Source organism: Chlorocebus sabaeus, chromosome 15 (assembly GCF_047675955.1).
Source record: "Chlorocebus sabaeus isolate Y175 chromosome 15, mChlSab1.0.hap1, whole genome shotgun sequence".
NCBI classification, from domain to species: domain Eukaryota; kingdom Metazoa; phylum Chordata; class Mammalia; order Primates; family Cercopithecidae; genus Chlorocebus; species Chlorocebus sabaeus.
Window position 1 is genome coordinate 92,642,414 of NC_132918.1, and position 20,436 is coordinate 92,662,849.

Consider the following 20,436-nt stretch of genomic DNA (forward strand, 5'->3'; position numbering starts at 1 on the left):
TAAGTAGCTGGGATTACAGGCATGCGCCACCTCGCCCGGCTAATTTTGTATTTTTAGTAGAGACAGGGTTTCTCTACGTTGGTCAGGATGGTCTTGATCTCCTGACTTCAGGTGATCCACCTGCCTCGGCCTCCCAAAGTGCTTGGATTACAAACGTGAGCCACCATGCCCGGCCTCCAACTGCCTTTCATCTTGACCATTAAGTAGGGTAGAATTAGTTCTTTTTTATTAACAGTTTTTTTTTTTTTTCCAGAGACAGGATCTCCCTCTGTCACTCAGGCTGGAGTGTAGTGGCTTGATCACAACTCACTATAACCTCCAATTCCTGGGCTCGAGCGATCTTCCCGAGTAGCTAGTACTGCAGGTACATGTCCCTACGCCTGGCTAACTTTTTACTATTTTTAGAGATGAGGGTCTCACTCTGTTGCGCAGGTTGGTCTCAAACTCTTGGCTTCAAGGGATCCTCCTGCCTTGGCTTCCTAAAGTGCTGGGATCACAGACATGAGCCACTGTGCCCGGCTTTTTGTTGTTGTTGTTGTTGTTTCTGAGACAGTCTTGTTCTGTCACTCAGGCTGAAGTGCACTGGCATGATCATGGCTCACTGTAACTTTGACCTCCCAGGCTCAAGAAATCCTCCTGCCTCAGCCTACAGAGTAGTTGGGACTACAAGTGCATGACATCACGCTCAGCTTATTATTATTATTACTGTAGAAACAGAGTCTCACTATGTTGCCCAGGCTGGCCTTGAAACCCTGGGCTCAAAGGATCCTCCCACCTCAGCCTCCCAAAGTGCGAGGATTACAGGCAGGAGCCACTGCTGCACCCAGCCTCCTTTTGTTTTCTTGAGGTAGGGTCTACTGTGTCCCCCAGGCTGTAATGCAGTGTCACCATCACAGCCTACTATAGTCTTGAACTCCCAGACTCAAGCAATCCCCTCTCTTCAGCCTCCCAAGTACCTAGGGAATTAATTCTAAGCAACTATTCAAAGAAAAAACAAAGTGGTAATTGGACAAATCCTCTGTTAAGGAAAGCAAGCATGGGCAGGGGTGTCCAATCTTCTGACTTCCCTGAGCCGCGCTGGAAGAAGAATTGTGTTGGGCCACACACAAAACACACCAAAAATAGCTGATGAGCTGAAACAAAAAACAAACCACACACACACACACACACACACACACAAATCTCTCATAATGTCTTAAGAAAGTTTACGAATTTGTGTTGGGCCCAGTCAAAGCCATCCTGGGCCGCATGTGGCCTGCGGGCTGCAGGTTGGACAAGCTTGACTTAAAGTATCATTAGGCCCCAGCCCGGTGGGGTGGCTCACGCCTATAATTACAGTGCTTTGGGAAACCAAGGCCAGAGGATCACTTGAACCGAGGAGTTCAAGACCAGCCTAGGTAACAGAGCAAAAACTATCTCTACAAAAAGATGAAAAAATGAGCTGGGCCCGGTGGCGCAGGCTGTGGTCCCAGCTACTAGGGAGGCTGCCGTGGTAGAATCCCTTGAGCCCGAGGCCGAGGCTGTAGTGAGCCACACTCATGCACTTTAGCCTGGGCAACAGAGCGAGGCCCGAGGCCGAGGCTGTAGTGAGCCGCACTCACGCACTTTAGCCTGGGCAACAGAGCGAGGCCCTGTCTAAAACAGGTCCCTAAGATGAATCAGAATGGAATTCTCCAAGTTATTTTGTCTACTAACTTTGTGATATAATTCTACAGAATCATTCTAATTGTATGACAGTTATTCCGACTAGATCAGAATCATTCCAAAGAGACTGAGCACCTCTGGCAGAGAATACGCTATAGGCCCTTCGAAAATATGTCTTAGTATTTCACATTGTCTTATAAGTTGTAGGATTGCAGGCAAATTACTGAACCTCACTAAGCCTATTTTCTCATCTGTAAAATTCTGCCCAGGCTAGAGTGCCTGGCACAACTTATATGCTCAATAAACGTTGATGAAATGAATTTTAAGAGATGTCTGCTTTTGGCTCACTGTTTTTCTTCCATTCTTTCTATATGCACTTCCCTTCTCCCCTGTCTTCCCCCATTTCTCTTTTTTTGTTTTTTGAGATGGAGTCTCGCTGTGTTGCCCAGGCTGGAGTGCAGTGACGCGATCTTGGCTCACTGCAATCTCCGCCTCCCAGGTTCAAGTGACTCTCCTGCCTCAGCCTCCCACGTAGTTGGGATTACAGGTGCCCACCACCACGCCTGGCTAACTTTTGTATTTCTTTTTAGTAGAGACGGGGTTTCACCATGTTGGCCAGGCTGGTCTCCAACTTCTGACCTCAGGTGATTCACCTGCCTCAGCCTCCCAAAGTGCTGGGATTACAGGCGTGAGCCACCACACCCCGCCCATTTCTTCTCCTTCTTCCTCTTCCCTCCCTTCTATTTCCAAATTGTATGGCAGTCAGTGAATCTTTCTTTTTTTTTCTGGAGACAGGGTCTCGCTCTGTTGCCCAGGCTGGAGTGCAATGGCGCAATCTCGGCTCACTGCAACCTCCGCCTCCCACCTCAGCCTCCCGAGTAGCTGGGCCCACAGGTGCATGCACCACCATACCCAGCTAATTTTTTCTACTTATGTTTTGGTAGAGATGAAGTTTTGCCATGTTGCCCAGGCTGGTCTCAAACTCCTGGCCTTAAACAATCTACCCGCCTTGGCCTCCCAGTGTGCTGGGATTACAGGCATGAGCCACTGTGTCCGGCCTAGGTTTGAATCTTCAGGAAGACTAGAGTTAAAGGGAAAATGTGATGGTTTTACTTCATCGACTGGAATCCTTTTACCTATATGATCCCTTAGATTTCCTTCAAGGTCCACCTTATACATCACTCAAGTAAATAAAACCTTTTGCAGAAAACCTCAGCCCACACTGAAAACTGCAGTTTTGTTTCTCACAGAATCTAACTAGTGTAGACAGGTATGTATTGAATAGTGTCTGTGCAGACAAAAATACACTTGAAAACTCAAGAGCATGTTCTGGTAATTTTTCTATCTCAGATTGAATATTAAGACTTCAGAGTAACAATATGAAGATAGAAATGTAGAGTTAAAAGTCTTTAGCCTCTACCCCTGGTAAACAGAAGGGACTGCATCATGTAAGTGTGGTTTTTTGTTTGTTTGTTTGTTTTTTAAGAAGGAGTTTTGCTCTTGTCATCCAGACTGGAGTGCAGTGGCGCGATCTTGGCTCATTGCAACTTCAGCCTCCCAGGTTCAAGCGATTCTCCTGCCTCAGCCTCCTGAGTAGCTGGGATTACAGGCACCTGCCACCACGCTGGGCTAATCTTGTATTTTTAGTGGAGACAAGGTTTCTCCATGTTGGTCAGGCTGGTCTCAAACTCCCGACCTCAGGTGATCCACCTGCCTCGGCCTTCCAAAGTGCTGGGATTATAGACGTGAGCCATGGCGCCCGGCCAATGTAAGTGTTTATAAGGACATACAACATTGGCTGTGCCAAGCCCAAGGCATCTGGTTGTAATGCCGTTGCCATGGGCCTCTGAGTACTCTGAGTTCCTTCCTGGATTGGTATTTTGCACAAACATTTTTATGGCCCTCCAGGTGACAGTGTGGAAACACAGAGGAAGATATAAAATCCTGACAGGCTATGATGGTAAAATCACGATTGCGGCACACTAACAAGCGAGCAGAAGTGCTGTTCCATTTCCTCTTCTCCCCAGTGTGCGAGAAGAGCCAGCCTAGACGCAGTGGGGTACAGGCTCCTTTTCAGATTTTCACTAAGAAAAGATTTGCCTTCACTACAACCTCGAATCCTAGTTGTCCATGGTGTCTGGAACCTTCCTCATGGTCAGGTCCATGGACGGATGCATCCGTTTTGGGTTTTCACGGCAGACCAAACTTTACTTCCAAATCCCAAAATTGCCTTCAGATCTGGACCTCTGGACTTGCTATTTGAATTCAGAGAAGCATGATTTAGTACTAAAAAGAGGCAGGCTACCAGCTCGAGTTAACAGGCTCTGAGGGCTGCCATAATAACGTGAGCCAAGGGCTTTTAATGGCAGTGTCTGCTTTCGTAACTGTACACAAAGTACAGAACGGAGTACTGGCTCCTGGAAGTCTGGAAGCTACTATCTGGGAAACTGGCACTTGTCTTAGACCTCAGGTTGCCACTCTGGTTGGACAGCAGAAGGAAAATGGGGATGTTGTCTATTAGAGAGACCAAAGCCACAGGAAAAAATAGTTCTCTATTAAATTAACATTATGACCAGGCACGGTGGCTCACGCCTGTAATCCCAGCACTTTGGGAGGCTGAGGCGGGTGGATCACCTGAGGTCAGGAGTTCAAGACCAGCCTGGCTAACATGGTGAAATTCCATCTCTACTAAAAAAAAAAAAAGTACAAAAATTATCCAGGTGTGGTGGCGTGCACCTGTAATCCCAGCTACTTGGGAGGGTGAGGTAGGAGAATTACTTGAACCTGGGAAGCAGATGTTGCAGTGAGCTGAGATCGTGCCACTGCACTCCAGCCTGGGGGACAGGGCGAGACCACATCTCAAAAACATAAAACAAAATAGTATTTCTATTTGTCTGTCTATGACTTAGAATACCGGCTGATACTATACGAGTCCATAGACTCAGAATAAACTCTGAGCTCCAATAATCCTAGTTACTTGGGAAGCTGAGGTAGGAGGACTGCTTGAGGCCAGGAGTTCAAGACCAGCCTGGGCAACAAAGAGAGACCCCCATCTCAATTTAAAAAAAGAAAAAAAAGCCAGGCGTGGAGGCTCACGCCTGTAATCCCAGCAGTTTCAGAGACTGAGGCAACCGGATTACCTGAGGTCAGGAGTTTGAGACCAGCCTGGGCAACATGGCAAAACCCCTTCTTTACTAAAAACACAGACATTAGCTGGGCCTGGTGGTGTGTGTTTTACTATTATTTTTGTTGCTGCTGTTAGATTCAATGCTAGGTATTGATAGTTTTAATGCTATTATAATAATATATATGAATTTTCAATTTTCTATTCTAAGTCTGTTGCTGATATATAAAAGATAGATTTTTATATACGAATCTTGGTTCTTTTTTTTCCCAGTAGTTTCATGAAAATGCTGATCCATTGTTATCTTGCTTTGGATGTTGATGTTCAGAAGTCTGAAACTTTTTTTCCTTTGCGACTCTTTCTTTTTGCCGAGTATCTAAGGCAATTAATCCTACACATCTAAGCTACCACCAACACTTCCATATACAGAAACCTGCCATTCCTGTTGGCATCATTTTCTGACCCACAGGTCCCTAATGTGCATATACTTCCTATCTTCTTGTTTTCCAACCTTGACCTGATGACTGGTTTTCAGTAGCTCTAGGGATTTAACTCGATTTCCTCTTGGTAGCTCTTTTTTGTTCCAAGGCTTACCTTGGATCTTCTAGTCTTGGTTTCTTTCTTTTCTGTTTTTTTAAGACCCACTACGAAGCAGAATCTTGGTTTCTTAACCTATTCTTTTGCTGATGATCCCAATATCTGAGTGATATTCCGCTTTGGTTTTACTTTGGCTGAGAATACAATTCAGGAGGTAAGTCTCAGGAGCAAGGGCTGAAAATTCTACCATCAACAGGTGTGGTCCTCATGGCAGGACAGGAGTTAACTGGCAAAGTGCTAAATCTGAGGTTTCTTCTGACATTGTTTTGGAGGGCTTAAAAGGAGACTAACATAAATAACTTCTGGCCGGGCATGGTGGCTCACGCCTGTAATCCTAGCACTTTGGGAGGCCAAGGTGGGTGGATCACCTGAGGTCAGAAGTTCGAGACCAGCCTGGCCAATATGTGAAACCCCATCTCTACTAAAAACACATAAATTAACCAGGTGTGGTGGCTCACACCTGTAATCCCAGCTATTTGGGAGGCTGAAGCAGGAGAATCACTTGAACTTGAGAGGCGGAGGTTGCAGTGAGCCGAGATCGAGCTGCTGCACTCCAGCCTGGGCGACAGAGCCAGACTCCGTCTCAAAATTAAAAATAAATAAATAAATAGATATCTTCTATTTTAAAACATACGTAAGATGTTTATCTACTATAAGATAATCTCAAAAGCTTCATGACTTTTAAAATAGAAGATATTTATATTAGTCTTTTTAAATTATAAGAGTTTTTCAGGGGAAAGAGCTAGGAAACCTCTGAAAAAGTCTATTTGTTACAGAGAAAACTTAAACACAAACTAGTTTTCATGCAGCTTCTCAGAGAAGAAAAGTGGTTTTCAAAAAATGTAAGCTACACGCAGAGGGTTAATAGGGATAATGACATCAAGACCTAGAGCTACCTAAGGTGCTTTGTGATTGGCAAATACAAAATAAGAGAAGGTGTATGCAATTTGCTTGGAAGACTTAAAGATAATATCTTCAAAGGAAGTCTAGTGACTTTGTTTTTGAGATGGTCTCACTCTGTCGCCCAGGCTGCAGTGCAGTGGGGAGACCATAGCTCACTGCAGCCTCGACCTCTTAGGCTCATGCAGTCCTCCCACCTTAGCCTGTGAAGCAGTTAGGACTACAGATGTGTACTACCACATCCAGATAATTTTGTCACTTTTCCGGTTATTTTTATAATTTATTTATTTATAGAGACGGAGTCTTGCTATGTTGCCCAAGCTGGTCTCACACTCCAAGCCTCAAGTGGTCCTTCTACCTCCTAGTGACCTTTTAAAAACAATTATTCCACATATACTTACAATATTCTCAGGCCGGTGCAGTGGTTCACACCTATCATCCTAGCGCTATGGCAGTGGGCCAAGGCGGACAGATCACTTGAGCTCAGGAATTCAAGATCAGCCTGGACAACGTAGTGGAACCCTGTCTCTACCAAAAATTTAAGAAACTATCTGGGTGTGGTGGCGGGTGCCTGTAGTCCCAGCTACCTGGGGGCTGAGGCAGAAGAATCATTTGAGCCTGGGGGGTGGAGGTTGCAGTGAGCTGAGATCACTCCACTGCATTCCAGCCTGGGTGACAAAGTAACACCGTGTCTCAAAAACAAAACAAAACAAAAACCAGTAAAAATAAAATAAAATAAAATAAAAATATTCTCTCAGCTGGGCATGGCAGCTCACGCCTGTAATCCCAGTGCTTTGAGAGGTCAAGGAGGGAGAAACACCTGAGGCCCGGAGACGGAGACCAGCCTGGGCAACAAAGCAAGACCCCACCTCCGCCCACCTCTACAAACAATTAAACCGCAGCCGGGCGTGGCGGAGTGCCCTGTAGTCCCCGCTACTCGGGAGGCTGAGGTGCGAGAATCGCTTGAGCCCAGGATTGCAATGAACTATAATCGTGCCGTTGCACTCCAGCCTGAGTGATGGCGTGAGAGTCTGTGTCTAAAATAAATAAGTAGGCTGGCTATGGTGGCTCACGCCTGTCATCTCAACAGTTTGGGAGGCTGATGTGGGCAGATCACCTGAGGTCAGGAGTTTGAGACCAGCCTGGTCAACATGGCGAAACCCTGTCTCTACTAAAAATATTTTAAAAATCAGGTGGGCACGGTGGTGCACGCCTGTAGTCCCAGCTCCTCGGGAGGCTGAGGCAGGAGAATCGCTTAAACCCAGGAGGCAGAGGTTGCAGTGAGCCGAGATCGCGCCACTGCACTCCAGCCTGGGTGATGGAGTGGACAGGGTGAGACTCCATCTCCATCAAAAAATAAAAATAAAAATAAAAAATATAAATAAAATAGTTTTCCAACATCTTTGTAGGGAATAATGAAAATTCCCTTCTGTGAAGCATAAACTTGTCCAAACAGCTAGTCAATGAAAAGCTGATAACAGGCCATCTTCTGTAACCTTCTTTTTTCTTTTTCTTTTTCTTTTTTTTTTTTTGAGAAGGAGTCTCACACTGTCACCCAGGCTGGAGTGCCGTGGCGCGATCTCGGCTCACTGCAACCTCAGCCTCCCGGGTTCAAGCAACTTTCCTGCCTCAGCCTTCTGAGTAGCTGGGACTATAGGCACCCGCCACCACACCCAGCTAATTTTTGTATTTTTAGTAGAGACGGGGTTCCACCATGTTGGCCAGGATGGTCTCCATCTCTTGACTTCGTGATCCACCTGTCTTGGCTTCCCAAAGTGCTGGGATTACAGGCGTGAGCCACCGTGCCGGGCCATCCTCTGTAACTTTCTAAACTGCTCATAGAAAAGTTATCAGTCATCCTAATACGGCTTGTTTCTAACTGCTTAGGTTATAGCGCCAACTTCGTTTTGCAAGTCCATTCCTCAAAACTCGGGATGCGTTTTCTTATAAAAGTAAACTAGATATAAGGTTAGGTCCTAATGACCACAAAAGCTCACAAATCCACTTTATCCTCAAAATACAATATAAAGAACATGATAAAGCCCAACCACCATGTCTAAGAAGGTTCATAATGTGCTTAATGTCTTCTTCAGGAATGTACTTTTCCATCTGGGATGCGAGAACACAAGAGGCCGTCTGAGGCAAGGCCCCTGTGGGGGAGGGTGGGGGTGTTTGTGGGGTGGGATACGAGGATGAGAACTAAGAGCTCCAGGGGATGGGGTCTCCTAGGGCTCTATACTCCAGTCACACCTGTACAACCCAGGCCAGCTCTCTAGTTGCTCTCTTTATATTTTCTGTTTTTTTTTTTTTTTTTTCCGAGACGGAATCTTGTTCTGTCGCCCAGGCTGGAGTGCAGTGGCGCAATCTCAGCTCACTGAAACCTCCAGGGTTCAAGCGATTCTCCTGCCTCAGCCTCCCAAGTAGCTGGGATTACAGGTGCGTGCCACCACACCCGGCTAATTTTTGTATTTTTAGTAGAGATGGAGTTTCACCACGTTAGCCAGGCTGGTCTCAAACTCCTGACCTCAGGAGAGCCACCCGCCTCAGCCTCCTAAAGTGCTGGGACTACAGGCGTGAGCCACTGCGCCCGGCTATATTTTCAATAGTAAAGGAACGCCAGAAGAAACAACGATCTTTTATGCGTAACTCTTCTCTGCTTAAGATGGCTTCCATATATTTAATAGCTGTGTTAGCTCAGTTACTTGTGGTGTTAAGCAGGTAATTCTTACCTGGACTTCAAATTGCCATTCTTTTTTGACATTAATTAGCTGTTTTTGAAGTGATATTATCTGTTTTCTTCCTTTTTCCTCCCTAGAAGATATAAGAATGATTTGTGTTTAGGGCAGAGCCTCTCAAACCGTAGCGTGCACAAGGATCACCTGCACGTAAGAAAACCGAATTCCTCGACTGCACCCCAGAGACTCTGACTCAGCAAGTCTGGGAGGGGCCCTGAAACGTGCATCTCTATCGAGTTCCCAAGGGATGCCCGTGGTGCTGGTCCACCTCACACATGTTCAATAACACGTTTTAAAAGACAGATTTGTTTTAATAGATTGGAGGACGATTTTCTGGCTTATCAGTGTTGAATCTAAAATAGTTGCTGCTGAGAAAAAGTGAAGAAGAGAAAGACAGCAAGAGGAGAAAGAAGAATCCTTTCTACTTTGGACACTTTAATTACACATTCTTACCCTCACAACAGCCTGATTCCTGCTTTACCGATGAGAAAACGCGGTGTGGACAGCTAAGGTAAGCTCATGTGCTGGATGTGAGAATGTGCCTCACCGATCTCCACCTACAGGGGGCGTAAATCAGCAAGGGTCCCGGCTTCCAGGCTCTGACACCTTCTGTGTGTGCCGAGGCCACACTGCCCACAGACTGCTCCCATCCCATTATTAAGTGTGGCAGGAATCGCATGGGACGGGCCTTTCCTGGGGAGCCAGGGCATCTCTGATGGTTGACTTTGGCTCAAGGACTCCTGATGACCTTACCAAACACAGCCGTGTCTTCTAGCCTCTCCTTCACTGGGGGTCGGCCTTGCACTGGTTCTGAGGGTTCCGTCCCCATTTTCTCTCACGCAGATCTTTCCCCTGATAAAATCTTTGCGTGAATAATTCCATCTTGGCATCCATTTCTCAGAAGACCTGGACTAACACGCTTGCCATGGTCACACAAACAGTAAATGGCAGAAAGGGGTTCAAACTCAGGACTGTCTGACACCAGAGCCTCTGAACTTAGCTACTTTATTTGACTGTTTCTCAATCTGCTCTGAGAAACAGCCTTCTGCTTCTCTCCAACAATCCCATCATTTAGGTTTAAAACAAACAAAAAATAGCAAAACAATACCAAAATAAACAAAACAAAACAACAAAAAAGACTTCTCATTAAACTGCAGCTAGGTAAAGATTTTTACTCAAGGATTTTTATTTTTATGTATTTATGTTTCTTTTTTTGAGACAGAGTCTCACTCCGTTCTCCAGGCTGGAGTGCAGAGGCACGATCTCGACTCACTGCAACCCTTGCCTCCCGGGTTTAAGCAATTCTCCTGCCTCGGCCTCCCAAGTACCTGGGATTACAGGCGCCACAACACTGGCTAATTTTTGCATTTTTAGTAGAGATGAGTTTTTGCCACGTTGGCCAGGCTGGTCTCGAATTCCTGACGTCAGGTGATCCACCTGCCTTGGCCTTCCAAAGTGCTGGTATTACAGGCGTGAGTCACTGAGCCCAGACAGGAATTTTTAGAAAGCACATAGTCAACTAGAATCTTGAGATTGTCATTGCCAAAACAAACTATAGATTTTGTACTTCCCACTCGTAAATCACAAAAAATAGATAAGAAAGCTGCAGAATGGGCCGGGCGTGGTGGCTCAAGCCTGTAATCCCAGCACTTTGGGAGGCCGAGACGGGTGGATCATGAGGTCAGGAGATCGAGACCATCCTGGTGAAACCCCATCTCTACTAAAAAATACAAAAAACTAGCCGGGCGAGGTGGCGGGCGCCTGTGGTCCCAGCTACTCGGGAGGCTGAGGCAGGAGAATGGCGTAAACCCGGGAGGCGGAGCTTGCAGTGAGCCGAGATCCGGCCACTGCACTCCAGCCTGGGCGACAGAGCGAGACTCTGTCTCAAAAAAAAAAAAAAAAAAAAAAAAAGAAAAGAAAGCTGCAGAATGAATACTTTCCCTCTACTATTAATTCAGTATCCCAAGGACAGGTTTATTGGAACAAACAAACATGGTTTACATGAGATTATAAAAGTACCCATGTTTACACATATACACCATGGAATACTAGGCAGCCATAAAAAAGGATGAGTTCATGTCCTTTGCAGGGACATGGATGAAGCTGGAAACCACCATTCTGAGCAAACTATTGCAAGGACAGAAAACCAAACACTGCCATGATCTCACTCATAGGTGGGTATTGAACAATGAGATCACTTGGACACAGGGCAGGGAACATCACACACTGGAGCCTGTCGAGGGGTAGGGGGCTGGGGGAGGGATAGCATTAGGAGAAATACCTAATGTAGATGACGAGTTGATGGGGCAGCAAACCAACAAGGCACAGGTATACCTATGGATCAAACCTGCACCTTGTGCACATGTGCCCTAGAACTTAAGATACTAAAAAAAAAAAAAAAGGTACCCATTTTAGAAAATCAGGAAAATGCAAAGAAAGTATGAAGAGAAATAAAAATCACCCATACTCCCACTATCTGGAGTTAACTATCACTGAAATTTTATTATATTTCCTTCCAGTCAATACACGCTATAAGTTTTCTCTTACAAAACTAAGTTATATTATGGGTATAATTTTCACCCTAACTTCACTTGACATAACTATGTGCTCTTTCTCGTTTTATTTAGCAGGTGAACACACGCATTTATTTCTGTTCCCTCTTTTTTTTTTTTTTGAGGCAGAGTCTTGTTCTGTCGCCCAGCCTAGAGTGCAGTGGCGCGATCTCCCCTCACTGCAACCTCCACCTCGAGGGTTCAAGCAATTCTCCTGCCTCAGCTTCCTGAGTAGCTGGGACTACAGGTGCGCACCACCATGCCTGGCTAGTTTTTGTATTATAGTAGAGGTGGGGTGTCACCATGTTGGCCAGGCTGGTCTCAAACTCCTGACCTCAAGTGATCCGCCCACCTCGGCTTCCCAAATTGCTGGGATTACAGGTGTGAGCCACCGTGCCCAGCCCTCCGTTCCCTCCTGAAACAATACTAAAATAACAGGCAAGAAATAATAAAACATGTAAACCTGTAAAGACAAACAGATTGGGAGAAGAAACGATGCAGCTGACAGACATCAGCAAAATTAAAGAAGATATAGGCCGGGTGCGGTGGCTCAAGCCTGTAATCCCAGCACTTTGGGAGGCCAAGGTGGGCGGATCATGACGTCAGAAGATCGAGACCATCCTGGCTAACCCTGTGAAACCCCATCTCTACTAAAAAAAATACAAAAAACTAGCCGGGCGAGGTGGTGGGCGCCTGTAGTTCCAGCTACTCGGGAGGCTGAGGCAGGAGAATGGCGTGAACCCAGGAGGCGGAGCTTGCAGTGAACTGAGATAGCGCCACTGCACTCCAGCCTGAGCAACAAAGCGAGACTCCATCTCAAAAAAAAAAAAAAAAAAAAAATTAAAGAAGATATAAAGCAGATGAGAGAAAAATGAGATCTAAATGTGTACAGAATGAGAAACCAAGAAGAAGAAAATGGAATAAAGCTACAGGCACCCAGAAAAGCTCAGCACATGAAGGCACCACACATCTTCAAAGGCTCAACCGTGCCACAGGGTGAAATCCAGGGGGAGTGAGTGAAAGTCTGGCAAAGGAGCAGGATGACCTGATTCCCCTCCCCAGGCCTGTGGCCAGGCAGCTGCCTTTCCTTCTCTCGGGAGATCACGGGTGTTTGGTCAGTTATGGTTTCCTGGAATGGTTGAACCGAGGATTTGGACTTGGAGACAGACACCAGACACAGCTGGAGGTGGAGATGAAAGGCCATGCTAAAAACAGGAGGACCGAAAAACATTCTGCTCACTGGACGGTGAGTTTCCCAGCCTTTCCCTGTCCAGCTCTCAACACACAGGTAGTGAGAGAGTAACCATTACTTCTTCACCGCCCCTCACCCCTCCCAGCAAAGACTGGACCACACCGAGGGAGAAGATGTGCTTTTCTTTTCTGCCCAGCCTTGCTACAGTGCAGCGCTGTTCACATGCGCAAAGCACAGCATCCATCGGCTTCTTTGCACTTCACTCTTAAATACAAACGGACGGCCAAAGATGACCAAACACAATTCCCCTAACATTAAAAGCAGAGACTAGAGCCAGGTGCGGTGGCTCACACCTATAAGCCCAACACTTTGGGAGGCCAAGGTGGAAGGATCACTTAAGGCCAGGAGTTGGAGACTAGCGTGGGCAACATAGTGAGACTTCGTCTCTTAAAAAAAAAAAAAATTAGCTGGGCATAGTGGCAAATGTCTTCCAGCTAGTCAGGAGGCTGAGGCAGAAGGATAGCTTGAGCTCAGGAGTTTGAGGCTGCAGTGGGCTATGATTGTGCCACCGCACTCCAGCCTGGGTGACAGAGTAACATTTTCCTCTAAAAAATTTAGATGTAAATTAAAAAACAAAACAAAACAAAACAGAAGGCTGGGTGTGGTGGCTCACGCCTGTAATCCCAGCACTTTGGGAGGCCGAGGTGGGCGCCATACGCCTATAATCCCAGCACTTTGGGAGGCCGAGGCGGGCACCATACGCCTGTAATCCCAGCACTCTGGGAGGCCGAGGCGGGCGCCATACGCCTATAATCCCAGCACTTTGGAAGGCCGAGGCGGGCACCATACGCCTGTAATCCCAGCACTCTGGGAGGCCGAGGCGGGCGCCATACGCCTGTAATCCCAGCACTTTGGGAGGCTGAGGCGGGCGCATGCACTCTAGCATGGGCAACAAGAGTGAAACTCTGTCTCCAAAACAAAACAGAACTAAACCAAATGGGAGAAAAAGTAACTCAGAGAGAAGAAAGACAATACAAGAAACAGAAGACAATTTAAACCAAAGACAGACAACTATAATTAATGTTCTTAGAACTATATGAGAAGGCTGGGTATGGTGGTTCAAACCTGTAATCCCGGCACTTTGGGAGGCCAAGACAGGCAGATCACTTGAGCTCAGGAGTTCGAGACCAGCCTGGGCAACCTGGCAAAACCCCATCTCTACAAAACAATAGAAAAAATTAGCTGGGCATGCCTGGGTCCCCAGCGACTTGAGGGGCTGAGGCAGGAGGACTGCTTGAGCCCAGGAAGTTGAGGCTGCCGTGAGCCAAGATCATGCCACTGCACTCCAGCCTGAGTGACAAAAAAGGATACCATAAAAAATGAAAAACTCAGGGAAGAGCTCTTAGAAATCAATGTTAGCATAACATTTTGAAAAATTAAACACAAGAGTTGGAAGATAAGGCCAGTTGTGGTTGGGGTTACAGGCATGATCCCAAAACTTTGGGAGGCTGAGGTGGGTGGATTGTTTGAGCCCACGATTTTGAGACCAGCCTGGTTAACATGGTGAGACTCTGACTTTACAAAAATAAAACAATTAGCCAGGCATGGTGGCACACACCCGTGGTCCTGGCTACTTGGGAGGCTACCCACTTGGGCCTGGGACCCAGGTTGAGGCTACAGTGAGCTGTGATCATGCCACTGCACTTCGGCCTGGGAGGCAGAGCAAGACCCAGTCTCAGAAAAAAAAGAAAAAGAGCCCATAATCCCAGCACTTTGGGAGGCCAAGGTGGGTGGATCATGTGGTCAAGAGATCGAGACCATCCTGGCCAACATGGTGAAACACTGTCTCTACCAAAAATACAAAAATTAGCCAGGCACAGTGATGGGTGCCTATAATCCCAGCTACTAGGGAGGCTGAGGCAGGAGAATCACTTGAACCTGGGAGGCGGAGGTTGCAGTGAGCCAAGATTGTGCCACTGCACTCCAGCCTGGTGACAGAGAGACTCTGTCTCAAAAAAAAAAAAAAGAAAAAAAAGAAAGAGTTGGAAGACAAAGTTAAGGAAATCGGAAATCTCTCTAAGAATGGAATAAAAACAATGCAGATGGTAAATAAGCAAAAAAGGACAAGAAAAATTCAGGATCAATCATTACAGGATTGACATCCAAAGAGAGTTCCAGGCTGGGTGCAGTGGCTCACGCCTGTAATTCCAGCACTTTGAGAGGCCGAGGTGGGTGGATTACTTGCAGTCAGGAGTTCGAGACCAGCCTGGCCAACATGGTGAAACCCCATCTCTACTAAAACTACAAAATTAGCTGGGCGTGGTGGTGCAGACCTGTAATCCCAGCTACTTGGGAGGCTGAGGCAGGAGGATCGCTTGAACCTGGAAAACAGAGGTTGCAGTGAACTGAGACCGTGCCACTGTACAGCAACCTGGGCGACAGAGTAAGACTCCATCTCAAAAAAACAAAACAAACCCAAAAAAAAAAAAAAAAAAAAGCAGTTCTAGAAAGAATTCATAAGTTGAAAGGTTCTGGAAAAGAAAAACTGTCCTTGGCATTCATTTGTTATTGTTCAGTGATTTTCAATGAATTAAATTTTTTTTTTTTTTTTTTTTTGAGACTGGAGTCTCGCTCTGTTACCCAGGCTGGAGTGCAGTGGTGCGATCTCGCCTCACTGCAAGCTCCACCTCCCAGGTTCATGCCATTCTCCTGCCTCAGCCTCCCGAGTAGCTGGAACTACAGGCGTCTGCCACCACGCCCGGCTAATTTTTTGCATTTTTAGTAGAAACGGGGTTTCACCACGTTGGCCAGGATGGTCTCAATCTCCTGACCTTGTGATCCGCCCGCCTCAGCCTCCCAAAGTGCTGGGATTACAGGTGTGCGCCACTGCGCCCAGCTGAATTCAATCTTAAGAAAGATTACTAGAAAAAGAAGAATCGTCTTGACATATTGTAAATACAGATAACGAAGGCCTAGAAATCTGACTTACTGTCCCAGCAGAACTAGGAAGAAAACCCAAATTCTGACTTCTAGTAATCTTCCCTGGAAAGCACATGGCTGGTTTGCTTTAACGTTCAAGGATTTCCAGTAAGAGTGTTTTAGCACTTTAAAATACAGCAAAGCAAGTAAACCTAACATGACTCTGACCTGGCAATGACGTCATAGAAATGCATTTTGTTTTCTCTCTCTTTGCTCAAAGCTTGCAGGAGACTGTTGTAAGTACCCGAATCTTGCAACTCCTCAATGGTATCTGCAATCACATCGCTGAAAAACTGCCTGTAAGGAGAAACAGACCAACAAAAAAATGAGTTAATCAATTATGTTTTTGGCCCGGTGTGATGGCTCACGCCTGTAACCCCAGCACTTTGGGAAGCCGAGGCAGGCAGATCACGAGGTCAGGAGATCAAGACCATCCTGGTCAACATGGTAAAACCCCGTCTCTACTAAAAATACAAAAAGATTAGCCGGGCCTGGTGGCGGGCATCTATAATCCCAGCTACTTGGGAGGCTGAGGCAGGAGAATCACTGGAACCTGGGAGTTGGAGGTTGCAGTGAGCCAAGATCACCACTGCACTCCAGCCTGGCAACAGAGCAAGACTCCATCTCAATAAATTAATAAATAAATCCATATTTTCAGGCCAGGTGCAGTGGCATGCGCCCTAATTCCAGCTACTTGGGAGGCTGAGGTGGAAGAATTGCTTGAGCCCAGGAGTTTGATATCAGCTGGGACTACATAGCAAGACCTGATCTCAAAATATATATATATATTATATTTATATATATGTATTGATATACATATAAAAAATATGCATTTTCCTACATTCACAAAGGGCTACAGAAGTCACACAAGTTAAGACCCAGGCCAGGTGCAGTGGCTCACGCCTGTAATCCCAGCACTTCAGGAGGCAGAGGCGCGTGGATCACCTGAGGTCAGGCGTTCGAGACCAGCCTGGCCAAGATGGTGAAATCCCTTCTCTACTAAAAATACAAAAATTAGCCAGGTGTGGTGGCGGGGGCCTGTAATCCCAGCTACTTGAGAGGCTGAGGCAGGAGAATCACTTGAATGCAGGAGGCAGAGGTTGCAGTGAGCTGAGATCACGCCACTGCACTCCAGCCTGGGTGACAGAGCCAGACTCTGTCTCAAAAAAAAAAAAAAAAGAAAAAAGAAAAAACACAAAAGCTTGATTAGGTTTTTTTAAAAAATTTGTTTTAATGATTTAACTTTTTCAAAATTATGAAATATTTCAAAAATTTAGAAAGTATAATGAATAAAATAATGAATATTTATGTATGTAACACCAAATTTAAATATTTTACCATGGTAGAGACTTGGTTTTTTTAAAAGATTACATATGTCAGATATATCTAAAGTCTCTAGTCCCAGTCTCCTCAATCTTCCCCAAAGATAAACACTCTTCTGAATTTGGTGATTGTTCTTCTCTAGCATGTTGTGATACTAGAGAATATCACAATGATGCTAGAGAATATGGAGAATATCACAATGATACTAGAGAATATCTAGCATGTTGTGATACTTTTATTATGTGTTTGTGTGTTTTACATGTGTGTAGTTTTACATGTTTTTATTTTTATTTTTTTTGAGATGGAGACTCGCTCTGTTACCCGGGCTGGAGTGCCGTGGCTCTATCTCGGCTCACTGCAGCCTCTGCCTCCTGGGTTCAAGTGACTCTCCCGCCTCAGCCTCCTGAGTAGCTGGGATTACAAGTGTGGGCCACGTCACTTGGCTAAAAAAAAAAAGTTTCTTTAATTTCTAGTTTGCTAAGAGGTTTTTGGTTTTTAAATGATGAATATATGCTGAATTTTGCCAAATGTGTTTTCTGCATCTATTGATCTTTCTCTTTATTTATTTTTTTACATTTTCTGATGCTAAACTATTTTTGCATTCCTGGGATAATTCCAATTTCATTATGATGTTCCTTCTGGGTCTTTTTTTCTTTTTTTTTTTTTTGAGATGGAGCCTCACTCTGTCGCCCAGGCTGGAGTGCAGTGGCCGGATCTCAGCTCACCGCAACCTCCACCTCCCGGGTTCACGCCATTCTCCTGCCTCAGCCTCCCGAATAGCTGGGACCACAGACACGCGCCACCACGCCTGGCTAATTTTTGTATTTTTATTAGAGACAGGGTTTCACCATGTTGGCCAGGCTGGTCTGAAACTCCAGACCTCAAGTGATCTGCCCACCTCAGCCTCCCAAAGTGCTAAGATTACAGGCGTGAGCCACCGCGCCCGGCCAAATGTTCACATTTTCGAGATGAGTAAACCAGGTTCAGGAAAGTTAAGTGACTTGCCCGTGGTCACATAACTAGTTTGAGAAAGAGCTGGAAATATATAATCCAGGTTTCCTAACACCTAGTCGCTGTTCTTCATGATACTCTCCTAAGTGGAGTGTTAAAAAAAACTGCTGTTTAGGCCGGGCACAAGGGCTCACACCTGTAATCCCAGCACTTTGAGGGGCCGAGGCAGGAGGATCACTTGAGTCCAGGAGTTCAAGACCAGTCTGGGCAACATCATGAGACCCCCCCCATCTCACAAAAATTCAAAAAAAAAAAAGGCTGGTCATGGTGGCACGTGCCTGTAGTCCCTGCTACTCAGGAGGCTGAGGTAGGAGGGTGGTTCGAGGCTGCAGTGAGTCATGTTTGTGCCACTGCACTCCTGCCTGGGTGACAGAGTGAGACCCTGTCTCAAAATAATGATAATAATAAAATAAAAATTAAAAACTGCTATTTAATGTTTTGACATAGTTGGCAATAATTATAGTTACTATTTTCCTTAACAAAGAACTCAAGGGAGAGGGAAGGGGGGATTGGCAGTTTTAGCTGGCATGGTAAGGAAGTCCCCTCTGCTTTAATCTTTCCCAGAAAACTAATTTTGTGGCTGGGCACAGTGGCTCACGCCTGTGATCCCAGCACTTTGGGAGACTGAGGCGGGCGGATCACCCGAGGTCGGGAGTTGGAGACCAGCCTGGCCAACATGGGAAACCCCGTCTCTACTAAAAATACAAAATTAGCTGGGCCTGGTGGCTCGTGCCTGTAATCCCAGCTACTTGGGAGGCTGAGGCAGGAGAATCGCTTGGATCCAGGAGGCGGAGGTGCAGTGAGCCGGGATCACGCCACTGCACTCCAGTCTGGGCAACAGAATGAGACTCTGTCTCCAAAAAAAAAAGAAAAGTAACGTTGTGATTTTTTAAATTGTTAATTAATTAATTAGAGACAGGGTCTCACCCTGTCACTCAGGCTGGAATGCAGTGGCATGATCATAACTCACTGTAACTTCTACCTCCCTGGCTTGAGTGATCCTCCCCCGCCTCAGCCTCCTGAGTAGCTAAGACTAAAGCACGCCACCATGCCCAGCTAATTGTTTTCATTTCTGTGGAGATGAGGTATCGCTATGTTGCCCAGACTGGTCTTGAACTCCTAGCTTCAAGCGCTCCTCCCACTTCAGCCTCGCAAAGTGCTGGGATCACAGGTGTGAGCCACCACCTGCAGCCAGGAAAGTAACTTTGACAAGACCATTCACGTTATGTTCTCTGTTTCTGCTTTCTTCAGCCCTTTTCTGCCTGTAAAGCCAACCTCCTCTGCCCAGGTCATCAGAACAGTACTTCTACTTCATAGAATGAGGTGTTGCCTGATTTAGAATTGCGAATAAAAGCCAATTAAGATATTTAGATTTGTTGCAATTTTGTCTTTTGACAGTAGTATGTTATGATAAAGTAATTATTAATTTAATGCAATAAGACAATGATACATAAAGATGAGTAAAGCAAGGAAAGCATACACAAACTTCCTACAAATTCCCATTTTAAATTCATAAAGTGTTGTAGTTTTTTTTGTTGTTGTTGTTTTGCTTTTTCAGTTTTTTTTTTTGAGATGGGGCCTCACTGTCATCCCTGCTGGAGTGCAGTGGCACAATCACGGCTCACTGCAGCCTCAATTTCCCAGGCTTGTGTGATCCTCCCACCTCAGCCTCCAGAGTAGCTAGACCACAGGTGTGCACCACCATGCCCAGCTAATTTTTTTGATTTTTAGTAGAGATGAGATTTCATATGTTACCCAGGCTGGTTTCAAACTCCTGGGCTCACGCAATTCTCCTGTAGCGGGACGAGCCACAGACAAAACTCCTCAGACACCGGATTAAAGGAGGAAGAGGTTTTTTATTCGGCCGGGAGCATCTTTTAAGACTCGTGTCTTAAAAGATGAGCTCCTCGAAAAAGAAATTCGTGGCCTTTGTAAAGGCTTACAACTTTAAGGGGTCCACGTGAAAGGGTCGTGGTAAATCAAGCACGCGTGGGAAACGTGACTGGGGGCTACATGCATCCGCTAACAGAACAGGAAGTTTTACGATGCTTTTTTCATACAGTGTCTGGAGTTTACAGACAACACAAGTAGTTTAGGTCAGGGGTTGATGTTACTATTATTACTTTTTTAACTCCTAGGGTCGGGTGGTGGTGCCAAGGTTGTCTGGCTTTTTATCTTACTTTTGTTTCTTTCTAGCATTTTGCTTTTTCTCTCCTCCTGTCTTGTGAAGTAGGCACGGTGGGGGGAGGAGGGCAGCAGGAGTAGTAGTGGTCTCCTTCCTTACTCCCACCTTGGCCTCCCAAAGTGTTAGGATCACAGGTGTGAGCCGCCACGCCTGGCCTGTTGTAGTTTTTATGTCTTTGATATTTTGATTTCCAC

General features: G+C 45.9%; 1 protein-coding gene across 6 annotated transcripts in view; it reads right to left on the minus strand.

Annotated features, from left to right (window-relative positions):
* The window catches only part of DRC9 (dynein regulatory complex subunit 9), a 59,595-nt gene that overhangs the window by 25,176 nt on the left and 13,983 nt on the right, over positions 1–20,436 (minus strand). For 5 of the 6 annotated variants that reach the window (XM_038003171.2, XM_038003172.2, XM_038003173.2 and 2 more), the window contains exons 5-7: positions 15,892–16,020; positions 9,754–9,852; positions 8,995–9,076 (exon numbers count right to left, since the gene is read on the minus strand). In XM_038003171.2, the coding sequence (XP_037859099.2) occupies positions 8,995–9,076; positions 9,754–9,852; positions 15,892–16,020 (310 nt within the window). The remainder of the gene's footprint in view (positions 1–8,994; positions 9,077–9,753; positions 9,853–15,891; positions 16,021–20,436) is intronic. The other variant, XM_008009709.3, reaches the window with a different exon arrangement.